The 19,771-nt window shown below is 39.6% G+C and overlaps 1 protein-coding gene across 4 annotated transcripts in view; it reads left to right on the top strand.

Annotated features, from left to right (window-relative positions):
* Positions 1-19,771, top strand: part of CADPS2 (calcium dependent secretion activator 2) — a 538,020-nt gene that overhangs the window by 350,656 nt on the left and 167,593 nt on the right. For all 4 annotated transcript variants that reach the window (XM_066262196.1, XM_066262195.1, XM_066262194.1 and 1 more), the window contains exons 10-11: positions 17,692-17,800; positions 18,870-19,070. In XM_066262196.1, coding sequence (XP_066118293.1) covers positions 17,692-17,800; positions 18,870-19,070 — 310 coding nt within the window. The remainder of the gene's footprint in view (positions 1-17,691; positions 17,801-18,869; positions 19,071-19,771) is intronic.

The following is a 19,771-nucleotide window of genomic DNA, read 5'->3' as shown; positions in this document are numbered from 1 at the left end:
CAAAGACCCTCAAGTTTATAAGATCACACCTTGAGTACCAATGCATCATTCTGCAATTTTAAAGATAAACGTAACACAGCAAAGCACTCATGTTTATTCAAATATGCCACATATATTACTTATCTGCATAATTATGTTTTTAAGTCACTTTGGTAGATTTGTTTGTGATAGGATCCAGCATGTGGATGAATTACTGGATTGTACAGCTTGGCTGACTCTTTGTATGTGTGTGTGCTTGTGTTGTTTATATTTTGTGCATTTTGAATCATGGAAAATATTTGCTCGTAGAATATACTCATTAAATTTATTTTACATTGAAATAACTTTCTAAGTAATAGTCATTTTATTTGGTTATAAACCTAAGCTATTTTATTTCCATGGGAATATTTGAAAAGACTCATTTTTGGAATTCTTAACAGAAAATGGTCTGTAAAAATCTCATTGATTCCTACCCGCGCATTAAAAAAGCTTAAATGATCTCAGTCAGAATGACACAGTGAAATGCTGAGGAAGGAAAACTATAATTTGCTATCTTCTAGAAATATGACCATCTATTAATTGCTGAATAAATTCTGTGCCATGATGACATGAAAATTTCATGAAAAGTATAAAACTTAGTGAAAAGTCATTTTATCTACATGGCAAACAGCCATGTTTTTCTTTTTCATGGTTAAAATGTAACCTTTTCTTATGTTATTAGAACCAGTATTTAATGAGCTACTTAATCACAGATGTACACACATGCACACACACATTGACAGTCTTATGATCTGAAGCCCCAGCATTTACTGTAAGTAAGGGCCCCCCATTGGGAGTTCTTGGTGACCTGTCCTCCAAATACCACAGCTGTAAGTCACTGTCTTTGGTTTACAGGTTTAAGTTCTTTACATTGGCACAAGAGCTGAAATATATTTACCAAGCCATTTCAGTGCAGATCTTTCTAGCAGTTTTGGTTTTATTTCCATCACTAGATGTCTTATGTCTAATTGGACAAGATTGTGTTAGTAACTTGTCTCTATCAAGTCTTTCTAAAGCATTCAACTAACTTTTCATAGAATCAGGAGGTCCTTTTTCATAGTCACATTTCATGCATTTATACAGAAACTCAAATCTATAATTTCAATACCTTATGTTACTGGCGTGAACAAACCTGGCTGACTCTTAATAAGCATAGTTTTACAAGTAACTGATTATGGCTTTTAAAAAGTATTTTCCTTTGTTACATAAGACTTAATTTATTAAGAGCAGCTTTGGGTTCAAAATTGAGAGGAAGATACAGAGATTTCCCATATATCTCCTGCCCCCCACACATGCGTAGTTCCCCCGCCCCATTGTCAACATCACTTTATACATTTGTTACCAACGATGAACCAACATTGGACATTGACACATCACAATCATCCACAGTACACAGTGCACATTATGAGTCACTCTCGGTGATGGACGTTCTATGTATTTGAATAAATGTATCAGGACATATATCCATCACAGTAATATCATACAGAGTACTTTGCTGTACAAATTCTCTGTGCTGAGCCTGTTTGTTCCTCTCTTTCCCCAAGAAATCACTGGGTTTTCTTATTGTCTTCATAGTTTTGCCTTTTGCAGAATGTAATATTGTTTCAATCATACAGTATGTAGCCTTTTCAGACTGACTTCTTTCCCTTAGTTGTATGCATTTAATATTTTTTCCATGGTTTGAAAGCTCTTTTTTTAAAGCACTGAGTAATATTTCATTGTCTGGAGGAATCATAGTTTATTTATCCATTCACCTATTAAATGACATCTTGGTTGTTTACAGAATTTAGCAGTTATGAATTAAGTTGCTGCAATCCTCCGTGTTTAGGTTTCTGTGTAGACACAAGTTTTCAGCTCCTTGGGTAAATACCAAGAAGCTCAGTGCTGCTTGTATTTATATATATATACTCAATGTACTTATTTATTATGTTGTGAGAATGAATCAGAGAATAGTCACTGGAAATATGGGTAAGTGTCAGCAGGATAAAAGAGTTTCTAATATACTGATTGTTTTAATATGGAAATTAGGCTTTATAAGTAGATCGGTCTTGAGAGGTCAAATGATCACTTTATGTTTTGGCCAGGTACGGTTCAAGGCAGTCATTTTCTCCTTATCTTATTTTATTGCATATGATCCCAAGAATCAATAGTTACGGGACAAACTCTGGCCGGTTGGCTCAGTGGTAGAGCGTCAGCCTGGCATGCAGGAGTTCCAGGTTTGATTCCCGGCCAGGGCACACAGGAGAAGCGCCCATCTGCTTCTCCTCCCCTCCCCCTCTCCTTCCTCTCTGTCTCTCTCTTCTCCTCCTGCAACCAAGGTTCCATTGGAGCAAAGTTGGCCCGGGCGCTAAGGATGGCTCCATGGCCTCTGCCTCAGGCGCTAGAATGGCTCTGGTTGCAACAGAGCAACACCCCAGATGGGCAGCATCGCCCCCTGGTGGGCATGCCAGGTAGATCCAAGTCAGGCGTATGCAGAAGTCTGTCTGACTGCCTCCCCGTTTCCAACTTCAGAAAAATACAAAAAAAAAAAAAGTTACCGGACAAACCAGTATAATTTGATGATCACCATAGAAGAGGGTTTGGAAACCCAGTAACAAATATATGTTTAACATTTTTAAAGGTAAAATTTAACTCAGACCGTAGATAAACCTATATATGCCATGACTGAAATTCAGAAAAAGCATTACCAAACTATAATGAATTCAGATTTGTTCTGTCTGAGGTATCCTTTTAAAATTTGAAGTCTTGTTTATGCATTCTGACTTTACACAAGTATATGTACCCACATGCACTGGCCCAGAGAATCCCATGCCCAAGTGTACGCTGAGATAGAAATGCCAGTACTCTGGCATCTTGTTGAAATTTTAAATACAATTGAATCTTCCTTTCAACTCCAATATGTATTGAGAAGACCAGTGAATGCATACATCTCAAGAATAAAATGGATACGTATGGCGATTTCACGAGAATGAGCCTTTGAAGGAAGCAGGTAGATTTCATTGGTATTTTTAAAGGTGACTCAGTCTGTCGGCACAGGGCTGGTAGGGCCACACCTGTGGGCTGCACTGTTGGAAGGTAAAGGACTCATTATGCTGGGGAGGACAGGGGGCCCCTGCTGTGTCTGCAGCAGAATGGGGCTCTGGTGATAATGCGAGTCTCATCACCACTTGTGAGTGTGGATTACATGAGTGATATAGCTGGAGATCAGCCATCAACCTGGGAATTTGTACTCATAAAAATCGATTGAGAGTCAGGCTTCGCCAGCTGCAAAATCATGGTTCAAAGTGAATCCTCGAGGAGCCACTGAAGTGAAAAGACTTCTCCAAGACTCTCACGTACATATTTAAATCAGATTTAAAATGGGAAATTAAATTATTTATTGATGTCAGGTGCTTATTTAACTTCTAAGTAAAATTAGTTTTGATCCCCATTTAGATTCTGAATTCAGTAGAGTTAATAGTAGTAAATAGATTTTCATGTTTTTTTTGTGTTTCTTTTTTAGGAGGCTGCCTTTTTTTCAATTAAGGTAAATTAGGGTTCATGCTGCATTAAAAGAACAGTGACTTGGAGAATTATGTTTGAAATCTTACCAAAATTAAACATATATTAATATATTATCTCTTTTTTTTTCTGTGGTAATTCAGGGTTTTTGTTTTATATTTGGAGGATATCAATTGGCACGAAGTACTTATGACACTCATATATTTTAGTTCATTTCAACACAGTCATTTAATAGCTTTAAACTTATCTTTGTGTTTATGATTTAACCAAACAATTATTTTGTAATTTTCTTTTCTGCTAATGCCTAGTCAAATAACTATGCCTGCAGGTATGGCATATTCTTTGGCAAATCTAACAATTATTAAAGCACTCATCTATTAATACAGTTCTTGCTATATTTAACGTAAAATTTATTAATGTAAAGCACTTTTAGCACATTATCTCATTTGCTCCTTTAAATAAGGTATTTTGGAGGGCAGGTATTATTATCCTCATTATATAGACAAAATTGATTTATAAAGGGGTTATATAATTTACCCAAAATTACACCCAAAGTTAGTATGTGGTCTAGTAAAGGGGTCAATCCAGCTCTGTCAGAATCTAAAGATTAAGCTCTCATTTACTCGGTGATAATGCTGTGATTAAATTGATGCATGCAACTCTAGCTGAGCTGAAGACACACAGACATATGAATAGTCACATATTTCAAGATTAGTGGATCGTTAGTTTCATGAGGTACAAAACAGTGTTACTGCAGAAAGGAAATGGCCAGTGAGGGATAGCGTAAGAAGCCTGTGCCTCACGAAGGCCACCTACTGCGCGACATCACTGGAAACTGAAGTAGACATCAGTTGTTTTGTATCAAAGTGTTCACTGCTTGTTGTCGACGTGTCAGAATCAGGACTTGAAGTTGCTGCAAACAACAGCAGGCTATCAAGACAGAATGTTAATTACATATCAGCCGAGTTGGCACAGGATGTAAACAGTCAGCCATGCCACTGCATGATCTGTGCATGCGGCAGACATACGAGAAGCCTGTTAGTGAGATGCCACCCAAATCTGTTTGAAACTTAAAGAAATGTCTGCCCCTACCTGTTGCTGTCTGAGACATCCAGCACCCACAGGGCCCACCGCAGCAGGCTGCTGTTACACGGCTGAGAACACCACTGCTGCGTGAAATCGTATGGTCTGGGTTTAGTCTTGGGACGTCAGCTGATGTTTGCTTCTGGGAATGTGAAGTGAACAGATATAGTGCTGTCTGATCAAGAAGGTCATGGGATAGTGGCTTTCTGGCCTTTTGATTTAAATTGATTTAAAACTTACAACCCCAGGACATGCTTATGTCAGGTAAAATTAAACGATACAGAAGTATTTGTGGCGCCATCAGTACCCCTGTCTGTAGAGCCACCTCATTCCATTCCCCTTCCTGGAAGTAGCCAGGAAACCATTGCTAGTAGTGTGACCTGCTAAACTTTCATCCTCAATGGCTTCATTTCCTATATATTTTCTTCTGTGGATTGTTTTGTCCCCCTTTAAAAAGATATCTCAGCCATGACCAGGTAGCTCATTTGGTGAGAACATTGTCCTGATATGCCAAGGTTGAAGGTTCAATCCTTGTTCAGGGCACATAAATGAATCAACCAGTGATGTGTAAATAAATAGAAGAGCAAATTGATGTTTTTCTCTCTCTAAAATCAATCATTTTTTTTAAAAAGGAACTTTGTTAAAAATAATTCCTTTTAAAAAGCATATCAATATATAAAAATCCACTTTATTCTTTTTAATGAATAATTGGATTCCATAGTATAGATTAACATAATTTATGTAACAATTCACCTCTTTTGATATTTAGGTTCCCTTTTTCTAAAAATAACCATGCTAGAGTCCCTCTCTCTCTCTCTCTCTCTCTCTCTCTCTCTCTATATATATATATATATATATATATGTGTGTGTATATATATATATATATATATATATATATATATAAACTTTGTGTATCTGGGAATATGGCTAAGGAAATGAAATTGTAAGCCCAAAGGGCATGGATGTCTGCAATATAAAGTAAGAGTGTAAAACTTTAGATGACTCATCAGTCCTTAAATATTTACCAAAATTTTGGTTGTTTTTTCATGTCATTTCTTGATAGTAGTCATTACCTGCCCAGTTGCATGTGTTAGTTTATCTCTTAAAATGCACATCTACGCCCTGGCTAGTTGCTCAGTGGTAGAGCATTGGCCTGGCGTGCAGTAGTCCCGGGCTTGATTCCCAGCCAGGGCACACAGGAGAAGCGCCCATCTGCTTCTCCACCCCTCCCGCTCTCCTTCCTCTCTGTCTCTCTCTTCCCCTCTCACAGCCAAGGCTCCATTGGAGCAAAGTTGGCCTGGGCCCTGGGGATGTCTCTATGGCCTCTGCCTAAGGTGCTAGAATGGCTCTCGGTGCAACAGAGCAACGCCCTGGATGGGCAGAGCATCGCCCCCTGGTGGGCATGGTGGGTGGATCCCGGTCGGGTGCATGCGGGAGTCTGTCTGACTGCTTCCCTGTTTCCAACTTCAGAAAAATATATATAAAAAAAAGTGCACATCTCCAAAGTGCTAGAAAATTGAAAATTGGTTTGCTTGTGAGGCCACTTGGAACAAAATATCAAAGGGAAACAATTTTTTCTTATTTTAGGTTTTATTTTTAAGATAACTTTTGTTTTGTGATAAGTGGGTTTTCCATAGGGAGAAAAATAATAGCCATATTTATTTATAGAATTTGTTGAACATTAATAAACTTAATGCATTTACTCTTTAAAATCACTCTAAAATATAATTTAAATAATCATATATATCTCAAGTGCTAAAATTATAAAAAGAGACCGAGAAGGCGGAGTGAGAATTGGTCTGAATTGGGTAAGCAGAATCTCGTTACTCAGTCAGTGATCCCAATGCAAAACTTCCTCTCTTTACCTCTACGTACTGTGTGCTCCCTTAAACCTTTTTTTATTTTCATGTTTAGATTCCAGAGAAATGTCTGATTCCTCTTATTTTATAGCTCATTCCTGCATGAAAGAGTAATGGAGCTATGCATGGAATTGTACAGTATTGTCATGGGCTTAATTTTTCTTTTAAGAATTGTATTATGACTTCATTTTAAGCCTGACCAGGCAGTGGCACAATGGATAGAGCATAGGATTGGGACGCAGAGGACCCAGGTTCAAATCCCTGAGGTTGCCAACTTGAGTGTGGGCAAATTAGGCTTCAGCACAGGCTCACCAACTTGAGCGTGGGGACACTGACTTGAGCGTGCGATCATAGACATGACCCCATGGTCACTGGCTTGAGCCCAAAGGTCACTGGCTTGAAGCCCAAGGTCTCTGGCTTGAGCACAAAGTCTCTGGCTTGAGCAAGGGGTTACTTGCTTTGCTGTAGCCCCCTGGTCAAGGGGGACTTATAATCTACTATGAGTAGAGAAAGCAATCAATGAACAACTAAGGAAACTAAGTAGCTTCAACGAAGAATTGATGCTTATCTCTCTCCCTTCCTGTCAGTCTGTCCCTATCTGTCCCTCTCTCTGACTCTGTCTTCATAAAAAAAAAAAAAAACCTAGGTATCATCTTTGATTCCTCTTTTTTTATTATTGTCATGTCAATCAGAAGACAGTTTGATCTACAGCCAGAACGACATCCCTCTTAAATCCAGTTCTCCCCTTCGTCTCTGCTACCGTCCTAGCTGAAACTACTATCATCTTTCACACTGGCTCCAGGTTCTCTCTGCTTCCCCTTTCCACCCTTCCCCTGACAGTCTTTTCATTGCCGGAATGTTTGTTTCAGACATAACTCAGGTTTTGCCAAGTGGCTGCTTAACCCCTCCCGTGACTTCCCCTGGTACTTAGAGTAACCCCTGGCCATCACCTCTGGTCCTCCGTGGTCTAGCGCCAGCTTCCTCTTTGTGAGTCCTTCCCTGTCACTGAGCTGCACCTTCACGTGTCACATTCTACCCCCAGATTAATTGTCATGCCAAGAGTTGGAGTTTAACACCTCCCAAGTCATCAGCCCCACTTTCTACAAGTCCTTCAAATAAGTGTATAATTAGGGTTTATTTCTTAAGTGCAATTTCTATGCAAATATGCCTTTGAATTAAGACCCTTGTCTTTTTTGACCCCAGTAAGAATTTAGCTACCTCACTTTCATTTGCCCCATGGCTGGTTCATCCTGCTTCCCCATAGCAGGTGTCAAGCCATGTGTCTCCTCTGATGGGCCCTGTCTGTCCTCTCTGTCTCAGCTCACTCCTGTCACATTAAATTAGCCTGTGTTGTTATATTTTCAGAGAACTTCTCTTGACTCAAAGTTATCTGAGTTTTTCTGTATGTATTATTACCTCTTTACTCTTTCTAGAATAGATACTCCATGAAACTAAGGACCTTGTCTTTCTTATAATCTACTGTGAATAGAAACTAAATGTTTGTTAAATAAATGAATATATGTGAATAAGTCCAACCATTGTTTTTAAGAGACTGCCTTTTCTCTTTCTAATTTATATGCACTGGTTGCTAAACCTTTTTTATGCCATTTGGCCGAGACAATAAATAGATATTCCTCTCAAATCCATCATGACCCTGAAGATATATTCATTTTCCTTGATTAAATTAAGCTCAGATTAAAAAAAGAAAAAAACTCTAACCGCACCTTTGGCATCTGCCAAGAACATCTCCAGCTAAGGATTTTTAAGCCGCAGTCTTTACTGAAATTAGACGGTGGCAGTGGCTAAGCCGCCAGCTGTTCACATGATCGCTGCAGCAGGGACACGACACACGGCCTGGGTGCTGTGGTCTCTTAACAGTTCACGGTGAACACTCAGACGTGTGCCCATGGACAGGTGCTGAACAGGTTGGCAATCGCAAACGAAATGGGAGATCTTCCAGACCAGATGCAGGCACCTCATGGGGCCTCAGCAACTTAAGTTAAGGTGCCCTGTCAAAGGTAGTGATGTCAAAACCTGATGTAAGTCCTCACATTTAAGTCTGTTTATATCCCCCAATTCTCAACAAATCCATTCTCTATGGCATTATTAAGAGTGGATTAGGTTAAGGAAATTGAATGTTCATTGTTGCTGTGTCTTTCGCTGAAAGGAGTTTTCATTTGCAATATAGGATATTATACAAGCTTTGGTTAGTAATATACCTGTAAGCTTGGAGGTGAAAGCAAATACTAGCTCAGAACAGGTCAGACCACCTGTTTCCATCTAATTCCCTGGCATACAGTGATGGCAGAGTGTTGGGGTGGCCACAGACTGCCTCCCACTGTGGGCACAGGGAACAGGGTTACCAACTAATGTTGACAGATTTTTCAGAGTGTAACTTCTTCAGGTTACTCTTAATCAGGATACTGCCTGGCAAAGGAGCAGCTGCAAGGTGTTCACACTGTTCAGACGGGTCCACTTAAGTTTACACTACATGCTCGTCATAGGCTTTGTCTCAAGATTTCACATGACTGTGCAAAAGAGAAGGGTGAGAGGGAAGGAAGTTCTTGGGGATACCAGAGGAATCCAAAGAAGCATAAAATGCAGCATCTTTGTATGGAAACGGTTGCTCCTGGAGCCAGTGTATCTGAAAGCCAAATTTTTTAGTTGTCTCTTGGATTCAATTTCCAGTTGTCCAGTTGTCGGTGACCATGTCACCGGTTGTTGGTGTTTGATCCTCTCCCAGCTGCACTCGCCTTGTGATCAGTGGTAAGAAAGCCACCAGCTCCCCCTCTCCTTCCTCTCTGTCTCTCTCTTCCCCTCCCGCAGCCGAGGCTCCACTGGAGCAAAGATGGCCCGGGCGCTGGGGATGGCTCCTTGGCCTCTGCCCCAGGCGCTAGAGTGGCTCTGGTCGCGACAGAGCGACCCCCCGGAGGGGCAGAGCATCGCCTCCTGGTGGGCAGAGCGTTGCCCCCTGGTGGGCGTACCGGGTGGATCCCGGTCGGGCGCATGCGGGAGTCTGTCTGTCCCTCCCCGTTTCCAGCTCCAGAAAAATACAGAAAAAAAAAAAAAAGCCACCAGAATTCTAAGAAAATTCAGGAAAAACAAAACAAAATTGTAAACCAAAAAATAACTCAGGAAACAACTAACTAGGGAGGGATTCTTCACATTAAAAAGAAGTTCTACCTTCTCAAAACCGTATGATTCATGTAAATGGTGAGATCTTTCTATATCTTACATATTCCTATCTAGAGAAAAAAGTCAGTAAAGTCAAAATATTGGAAGGTTTGGCAAATTGAAAAGTGATCAGGAAAAATGGTAAGCTATTTTGGAGTTGTAACAAACCATAATAAAATGTATAATTTCATTTCAAATCTTATTTATATACATGTAAGATATATATATCACATAATGGTATACATGGGATTGGATTTCTCAAAATTACACGTTTACTCTCTGATAATATTGCCATAACATTCTACAAAGGTATTAATCAGTAAAACTCAACCAATTGAATAAGATATTGTTACATTTGATGGACTTATGGATTTAAATTATGTGGAGAGAATTTTAAGAGATAACATTTGTAAATTAGAGACTATGATATCAAGAGGACTCGAATCTCACTAAATTGCAGATAGTTTAAGCTATAGCTAAGCTTCGCTGGAAAGAACACATAAGATTATTCTCTGAAACATACAGGTATTGAGGGATGGGGCTTCTGGGCATTCGAGATCATGATCGCATCCCCAGATTTTATGAGTAAGGAAACTTTTTTTCTGAGATCACCCTAAAGGAAATGGTCATCTTGAGCCTAGATAGAACACAGGTCTCCTCAATCCAGTAGGTGTTCCTTCCCATATAACACATTTTTTTATAATTCACATTCTGAAACTTAAAAACAATTGTATTTCAAAATAATAAGCCAATTACCTTTTAATTTCTGGCAAAGTTATTATTTAAGATAGCTCAGATATATAGATAGCTGTAAGAATCTATTATCAAAGATGACTACGCCTATTAGGGTATGGGACAGAAAAGTGAATTGAATAGGAAATAATTTGAGGCATTATCTCTTTATTATTTATTTTCTCACAGGTACATATTTAATAAATCACCATTTTTGTCAGTAATTGTTAGTTGTGTCTTAATATAACATAATACTTTGATGTGTTTAATACTTCTCTTAAAATTTACTTGTCTGAATTGTATCATCCCCTTTCTCTTAGTGATTTTTCTTTTGTTTGTGGTGTATCTTATAATCACCATACATATGGATTTTGGTTTTTATCCCATTCTAATAGGTCCATTTAACTTATTTATAGTAAAAATTGATATATTTTGCCTTTATTTTTGCCATCTTCTCTTATATGGTTACTAAGTTTTCTCCACACCTGTTTTTATTCCACACTAGTTTATTCTGCACTTCAAAAGTTTTCAAGGACACAGTGGGTCCCATGTTTTTTGTATTAATTGAAAGAAAAATTATTTTGACTTCCTAATGTAACTTGAGGAATATAGGCTGGTTAGTGTTCCCCTCATTTTCTTTGACAAAATCTAGGGTTTAGGTTTTACAATCTGTTAAAATTACTTAATTACTTTATATGACTTTAACTTACTTAGGAATCAAAAATAAAAAAGGAAAAGAAAATAGCACCTGAGGCAGAGGTGAGGAACCTATGGCTCATGAGCCAGATGTGGCTCTTTTGATGGCTGCATCTGGCTTGCAGACAAGTCTTTAATAAAAAAAATAATAACACTAAAAATATAAAACATTCTCATGTATTACAATCCATTCATTTCCTACTGCTCATGTTCATGGTTGCGGGTGGCTGGAGCCAATCACAGCTGTCCTCTGGGACAACACCAAATTTTTATTGGATAATGCGTAACATACATGGGTCGTTGTATGGCTCTGATGGAATTACATTTTAAAATATGTGGCGTTTATGGCTCTCTCAGCCAAAATGGTTCTCGATCCCTGACCTAAGGCATTCTCAAAGTGAAAATCTGGATCAGAGGTTACCTCATAAAGAATTTAAAAGCTAGATCTCAGTGAATTGGTGGATTAGGGGAAAAATCCTGCCCTCAAGCTGTTTGTATTTGGCTTTGGGCTCTGAATATGGAGTAAAAATGGTACCTGAGAATTTTTTTTTTTTTTTTTGTATCTTTCTGAAGCTGGAAACGGGGAGAGACAGACAGACTCCCGCATGCGCCCGACCGGAATCCACCCGGCACGCCCACCAGGAGCGATGCTCTGCCCACCAGGGGGCGATGCTCTGCCCCTCCCGGGCATCGCTCTGCCGCGACCAGAGCCACTCTAGCGCCTGGGGCAGAGGCCAAGGAGCCGTCCCCAGCGCCCGGGCCATCTTTGCTCCAATGGAGCCTTGGCTGCGGGAGGGGAAGAGAGAGACAGAGAGGAAGGATGGAAAAGGTGGAGAAGCAAATGGGCGCTTCTTCTATGTGCCCTGGCCGGGAATCGAACCCGGGTCCCCCACACGCCAGGCCGATGCTGTACTGCTGAGCCAATCGGCCAGGGCTCCGATACCTGAGAATTTTAAACTAAGAGAATGTTGAAGTTCTAATTTATTTTATCCAGATAAAAGGGAAACAGCAAGTAAAGAAATTAACATAAAATATACTTCTGGATTAGTGATCTATCTGGTCATTTGACATAAAAACTTTTTTTTTTTGAGAACTCAGCCTTTAACCTGGGCTTTATAAGATATCCTCACATAAAATGGTGCTGAATTAATTAAATTACATAACAATAAACTAATTATGTACATCCTCAACAATTTCCGCAATAGAGCTATCATACAGATAAACTAAAATAATTGTATATATGGTGATGAAATTTATAAGAAAGTTTAAGTGTACAAAACAACAAAAAAGAACCTATGACTGAAAAATTAACAAGCAGATCTGAAACAGGACTAGACAGAACTAATAAAAGTTTAAAACAGCCTATTAATTTCAGCCTTATTGTTGGGCAGATGAAATACATTATGCTCACTTTGTTAAAGATGACGCTGCCCACGTGGAGCCCGTTGCCCAGGTGATATTAATGTGTGTTGGGGGTGGGCTAAAGGCAGGCAGAATCCTTGTAGCCTGGGGCTTGGTTTTGGGATTAAGCCTTTCCCACCCTTTTTGATGTGGGGTAGTGCAATCCCATCATGCCTCAGATAGGTGACTTTGTATTAGAGACTTCCCTATTTTGTATATTGGATTAAAGGTTTGGATTTCTACACTATAAAATAGGGGCAGAACAGGAGCTTGTGCTCTTGGTTCCTGAGATTATCATTAGAGGAGAGAGCAGAGCAGAGAGCAGAAGGAGGCCACGTGGAGTAGGCCAGGAGAAGCAGCCAAGATGGCGGAGTGTTGAGTGAGAGGCCAGTTTGTGCAGTTTGACGCTGGAGAAGGAAGGAGATGGGGAACAGAGGTGAGTAAGTCTGGTGAGCTAGAAACCTTTGATTCTAGGAAACTCGGATAAGTCAGTAGCTTTGTGAGCACTGAATGTGAGTGGGTTTTGGAGCCCAGTGTGTGTTTTTACTTGCCCATCAGGTGCAAGCTAGGATTAAAGATGTTAACCCATCAGTTTTTGGCTCCATTGTTTCTTTACTGACTGTCCGAATCCAATGAGAACCTGCATGGGCCAGGCGGCTGTGATAGTGGCTGTGACTACTGGCTTTACAGGGAACCAGAGAGGTGAGGGGCTTTTGTGAGCCCTGCTGAGACTGGTGAGGCCTTTGATTCTAGGAAACACTGGAGAAGATTCTCCTGGTTGTAGAACCGGAGAATGTGTCAGTGGCTTTGGGAGCCCTGTGTGTATTTGCTCACCGGCCAGTGCAAGTCTTGTATAAAGAATGGCCCACCATTTTTTTACTCCACTGTTTCTTTACTGTCTGTCCAAGTCTAATGAGAACCTACATGTGAATGGCCACGACGGCAGTGACTACTGGCCATACACCATGGAATACACTAGAAAATGAGCAAACTCATCAGGAAACTCACAGAAAAAGGAACCTCAGGTGGCTAATAACATTGCAAGGAAATGGTCAGCCCTAGCGGTGATGGGACTTGTAAATTCTAACAGCAAGATGCTATTTCCTACTCATCAAAATGAGTTTAAAAAATACTCAAAATACCAAGTGTGACATAGATGAGTAATATAAGGAGCTCTTATCTACCCCTGGTGGGTGCATAAGTCGGAAAGCAGTTTAGCAGTATGTGCTAGCAGTGAAGATGGGCTTGTCCTAACCCAGTGACTCCAGTCCTTGGTGTCGCCCCTCCGTGGCCCTCACTGCTGTGGGTGAGATGTGAGCCAGCAGGTCCCTTGTGGGGTTGTTCGTAAGGGCAAGTGGAAGAAACTGAAGGCTAGCACTGGGACGTTGGGTATATGGTGACAATTCAAGTAATAGAACATGAATCAAAATGGTTAAACATCAGGTTGGTTATGGGGTTATAACGGGTGCAGAAGAATATATATGATTCATTTATATAAAATTTCTGTAATATATGAAAAATACTTGATTTTATTAACTTTCTTCTCTGACACTGGTTTGTAATAAGACATATATATAGGCATAACTGAGAGAGAGAGAGAGCAGGTCTGGTTCCAGACCACCTCAGTGAGGTGAGTATTGCAGACTGATTGGCGGAGGGCCTTGCCTTCCATATGTAAGAACTGCAACATCCCTGAAGCTCAGTAAAGCCAAGCACAACAAAAGGAGGTCTGCCGGTATTGCTCTTCGCTCTTCATCCCCATTCTAACACAGAGCTTTTAAAACGCTTGGAATTTCCTAATGAGAGTGAAAAGATATTTTTTTTGTTATGTTAACGAGTGACTTTGAGACCCCATCTAAGGATGGAGGGGGGTTGCTGGGAGAACCAACCATGTGATTCGAGAGGTGGAACTTTCGGCCTCAACCCATTGACCTTGGAGGAGGGTTGCGGGGCTAGAGGTTGTCAGTCGACAATGACAATGGTTTAGTCAGTAATGCCTGTGTATAATGAAGCCTTTATAAAAAATCAAAAAGAAGAGATTTGGGTAGCTTGCTGATTGGTGAACACGTGGGGAGTTGGGGACAGTGACCCATCTGGAGAGGGCATAGAACAGGGGTCGGGAACCTTTTTGGATGAGAGAGCCATGAACGCCACATATTTTAAAATGTAATTCCGTGAGAGCCATACAACGACCCCTGTACGTTAAGCATTTATCCAATAAAAATTTGGTGTTGTCCCAGAGGACAGCTGTGATTGGCTCCAGCCACCCGCAACCATGAACATGAGCAGTAGAAAATGAATAGATTGTAATACATGAGAATGTTTTATATTTTTAACATTATTTTTTTTATTAAAGATTGGTCTGCGAGCCAGATGCAGCCATCAAAAGAGCCACATCTGGCTCGTGAGCCAGAGGTTCCCGACCTCTGGCATAGAAGCTTTGTGCCCTTTTCCTGTATCTTGTCCTATGCATTCCTTCCGTTCGATTGTTCCTGAGTTATGTCCCTTTATAATAAACCAGTGATCTAGTAAGTCAAATATTTTGATGAGTTCTATGAGCTGCTTTAGCCAGTTAATCTAAGCCAAGAGGCAGACATCATTGGGACTTCTGATATATGGATCATAAGTACACACAGAGACTTGGGCTTTCATACAAGGAGGTTGTCATGGGAATCTCCAGTCTATAGCTGGTCAGTCAGAAGCACAGGCAGCAACTTGGGTGTGAGACAGGTGCTTGAAGGGGAGCCTGATACTGTCTCTAGGTAAATAGTGTCGGAACTGAGTTAAATTGCAGGACACCCACCTGGAATCCGGAACACCGCTTCTTGGTGTGGAACCCCACCCCCTACACACACACACACACACAGGAATTGGGTCTAGAAACTAAAAGAACTTCTATATAATAAAACTTTTAAAACAGTCATGGAAATAATCAGAATATTCAGCGTGGTGATTGCCTCTCGGGAGAGAGAGAAGGAAACAGGTTTGATTAGGTGCATACAGGCTTTAACTGTACCTGTTCTTAAAAAAAAAAAACATGTAAGTATACAAAAAGTTATGGATCAGAAAAGCTGGATGACAAATAGATACATGTTAGAATTTTATCATACTTTCGTTTATGTTTGAATTGTTTCATACTGTTTTAAAGATACTACTGTGTGAGGTCACTTTATAGATTAATGGGACTTGGGGCCAAGTTATTGTCCTTAAGAAAGAAGAGAATGCAGTTCTTTCTAGAATAAATAATAAAGAGTGATATTATTGTTCACTGCTCACTACCCCTTTCCCATCCCCAAGAAAACCCCATGCTCATCACCTTGTACACAGGGAAACTGAAGCATTCTTTAATAACACACCCCTGGGGAGCTGCTGGGTTCTGTCTGTGAGCCTATGGGTCAGGCGGTGAGAAAGGAAATCCGCCGACCGTCTGTGAGATGAGGACAGAGGAGGAGAACTCCAGGCAGCAAGAACCACCGCTATCTTAAGTTGGGGCCTCATTCTTCCAAACAATTCTTTGTGTGTTTTTTCTTCCAAAATGGAAGTAGTTGTACTTTTGTAAATTAAAATATAATTCATATTTCTTTGTAAAAAATAAAAACACTGAAAAAATAATTTATAATAACCTATACTTTCACCACTCAATAATAATAATACATATTCGTCTTTTTATGTGTATGTATACTGTTTACTCTAAAATCACATTATATTTTTGTTTTTAACTTGCTCATTATGTTATAACATATCTTAGACATAATTACATGTCTGGGAAAAAAAAATCTATCATATCATACCGTAAGGTTTTTAACTAAACTTTGTTGGTTTGTCTCACATGCAGTGTTGCAGCGGGCGTGGTGCACATGCGCCTTTGAATGCTTGTCCATTTGTTTCCTTGGAATACGTTTCTAGAACGTTTGCTGGATGGAAGGGAATACGTAACAAAGAGCATGGCTGTAGCAGTCAGTCAGGGTTGTCCAGCTTGGTTGGGCTGCAGGCGGGAAGCCAGGGCAGGAGTTCCTGCCGCAGAGGGAATTTCTTCTCCAGTCCCCTCGGCTTCACACTCAGGCTGTGGCGTTGACTGTCCACTTTTTTCACAGTATCCTTTAAAAGGGAGAATTCCTTCATCTTCATGTAGTCCATGTAATCACTTTTTCTTTCATAATTAGCTCTTTTTAGTCCTCTTTAAGTCATGTTTGTCAATGGAGAGATATTCTGATGTTTCTTTAGTTTCATTTCAGATTTTACAGTGGAAAGAGCTAGGATTTCCACTAACCAAACTGCCATGGAATCCTCTGGTGTAGTGTCTTTGCAATTTAGATATTATGCAAGAAAGAACCCACCCAACATTCTTTCCTCCTGGGAACAGGACCATCCCCTCTCTGTTTGGGGGAACTTCTAAGAGCCTGTCTTTGTAGCATTCAGCATGATTTGCTAGAGATGTGAGCTCTTGACCCAAACTGGGTTAATGCTGGCATTCGCAAGCCCTTTGGCAGCAGCAGTTGGTCCAAACATGGCCTTATGACCCAAGAGGAAGCAGTCAGGGAGGTGACTGCAGAGCCGTGGCAGCTGTGATTGGTCCAGCACAGCAAGACTTCAGCACACGATCAGGAGGCCATTCCACCAGAGAACAGAGTGGAGAGGGGTCAGATCTTGGCCGTCTTATATCACTGGCCAGCTAGAACTCATTCCACCCTACTCCTTCCTGTAGGTTTGGTGAATAGGCCAGTAAATCCCCAGCTTTTACTGAGATCTTTTTTACTTCAAAGTCTTGAAATAAGTACACTTGAACGTGAAGTTTTGTTATCATAAAAGTTTGAGAATAATCCTAGTGAATCTCACTCTTAGAGATTCACAATGTATGTCAGCATATTAAAGGAGGTAAGCAAACCTGGAATGGAAGAAGCCTGCTTATCTTTATTTAACCCAGTGATTCCCAAACTAGTTTTTAACATGAATACGTACTTTTCTATGAAGCTTCTATTAGCATCTCAGAGTCTTGACCAGTGGACCACTGACTTGGGAAACGCTGGATCTTGGCACGGAAGATCAGATTGCAGGCTGACGCATGAAAGGAGCTTTAATGTCAGAGCGAGGTTTTGAAATGTGCTAACATTTCATTCTTCATATGAAAATAATGTTATTTTTTTTATTTGAGTAAAGAGTCTTCTGATAAAGAATAATCTAAAAGAGAAATTAATGCAACCAATCTGCAAACTTTTTTCTCCTGCAGGTTAGCCAGTACACCTTTGCTATGTGCAGTTATAGAGAAAAAAAGTCTGAACCACAGGAATTGATGCAGCTTGAAGGATACACTGTGGATTACACAGATCCCCACCCAGGTAATTCTAAATTCAGTGAGCTTTCCGGACATTCATGTTGTCATGAACATCCTGAATCTGCTCTACAGTCTCCACTCAGTGAAGGGGGTACATGTTTCACTCGTGGTATACCTGAACAGACCTTATGGAAATTGGATGGTATCTTTTGGAGGGCTCGTTCAGTTTAGCCATAACTCATCATCTCTGTTATCTTAGTACAAGCAGGAAATACACAAAAGTCACTATTATAGAAAAATCTTGTGAGCAATACCATCAATGCTTACATCAACTTCTTTATTAGAAATCGAAAGGTGTAAGAGACAGAAATAGGGAAAGAAATGGGAAATGAATTATTATATATTCTACCAATTTTTCCCGAAAAAACACATTTTTGTGCCTCCCTCCCTCCTTGTTAATACTAGGTACAGTACTAAACACATGGTAACTGAAATTGATGAGGGAGTCAGTGAATGAAGCAATTTGTGGAGATAAGTGAAATTAATAAAGTGGTATTAAAAATGTATAAATATAGAGATTAAGATATTAGTGTATAGAGATTAAAAATACAAATCTGATCACATTCACTTAACCATCATTTAAAAATGCAAAATATCTCCTCTGTGAAAGAATTTTGCAAAAGATAAAATACCATACAATCTGAGTACCATTTTTTGCATCACTGTTTTATTTGTTTGTTTTTGTTTTTGGCTAAACTCATAGAGTTCTCCTGCACATTGGATGAGAACTATGCCAACAGATGACACTTTTCTGGCATGACTTATCAGACTATTGTCTTCATTTTTGTGGGATAGGCTTGTGTGTCTTCATAATGCTACTATGTCACAGACTGTTTATTTCCCTAGATTATTTTTAATTTCCAAAGTGATATGGAAATTTAAACCTTTCTCTTATTGCCTCTCTTTCAATTTTTGGATTGTGTGTTTGATCCTCAACTAAAAATCGTTTAAAGCATTGAGCTACTAATATCAATGCTTTTTTTTTCTAATTCTTTTCCATGAGACCATTTAGTGAATAAGGTTAAAATCAGCCAGTTGTATAAGTTTTTAATGAATTCTTCCTCCCTCCACAGGCCTTCAGGGTGGGCGGATGTTCTTCAATGCTGTTAAAGAAGGAGACACTGTTATTTTTGCCAGTGATGATGAACAGGATAGAATACTATGGGTTCAAGCCATGTATAGGGCCACAGGCCAGTCATACAAACCTGTCCCTGCCATTCAAACGCAGAAGCTGAATCCTAAAGGAGGAGCTCTTCAAGCAGATGCTCAGCTTTGTAAGTTTTATTAAATAATTTGATTATCAATTAATAACCTTAAGGAGACATAACATTTTCTTGCAGTTTATATCATTAACTGATTCCTAATTGAATACAAAATAGTTCATATTAATAGTCAAAGAATCAGTTATCTAATTTTTCTCACAGATTTAGACTAAACGGTGCCACTGGTTTCTAATCGTGAATTTGCCAAGCATTGGGGGACTCCAGGAATCGCAAGAGCATATGAGAAAAACTTCCAAAACTCTCCAAAGAATATTTATTTTAATTTTTGTAATTTTAACTTATGTATCCTATAAAAATTTTAACTGTGCCCTATAGAAATAGGAAAGTATTCCAAAATGAAATTGGTATTGGTAGGATTTCAGAAAACCAAAATGATGAACTGTCACTTTTTTAGGTTTGTTCTTCATAACCTGAAAGGACAATAGAGCTATTTTCTGTTGTAGATGATAAAAACAAAAGTCCTCAAGCCAGTTTTCTTTTTTCTAAATACAACACCTTAATATTTATGTCATTTTTGTATGCTAATTTAAATCATTAAGGACTGTACTTTCCATTTGAATTTACAAGTAAATTTGTTAACAAATTACATGACAATGATAGAAACATGGTCAACCATAGTTTTTGTAATCATTAGACTCAAGATTCTAACTTGTGAGTCCCCTTTGCAAAACTTCGCTGGTTTCCCCTGAAAT

Source organism: Saccopteryx bilineata, chromosome 2, assembly GCF_036850765.1.
Source record: "Saccopteryx bilineata isolate mSacBil1 chromosome 2, mSacBil1_pri_phased_curated, whole genome shotgun sequence".
NCBI lineage: Eukaryota > Metazoa > Chordata > Mammalia > Chiroptera > Emballonuridae > Saccopteryx > Saccopteryx bilineata.
This window is presented reverse-complemented; position numbering and strand designations above follow the sequence as displayed.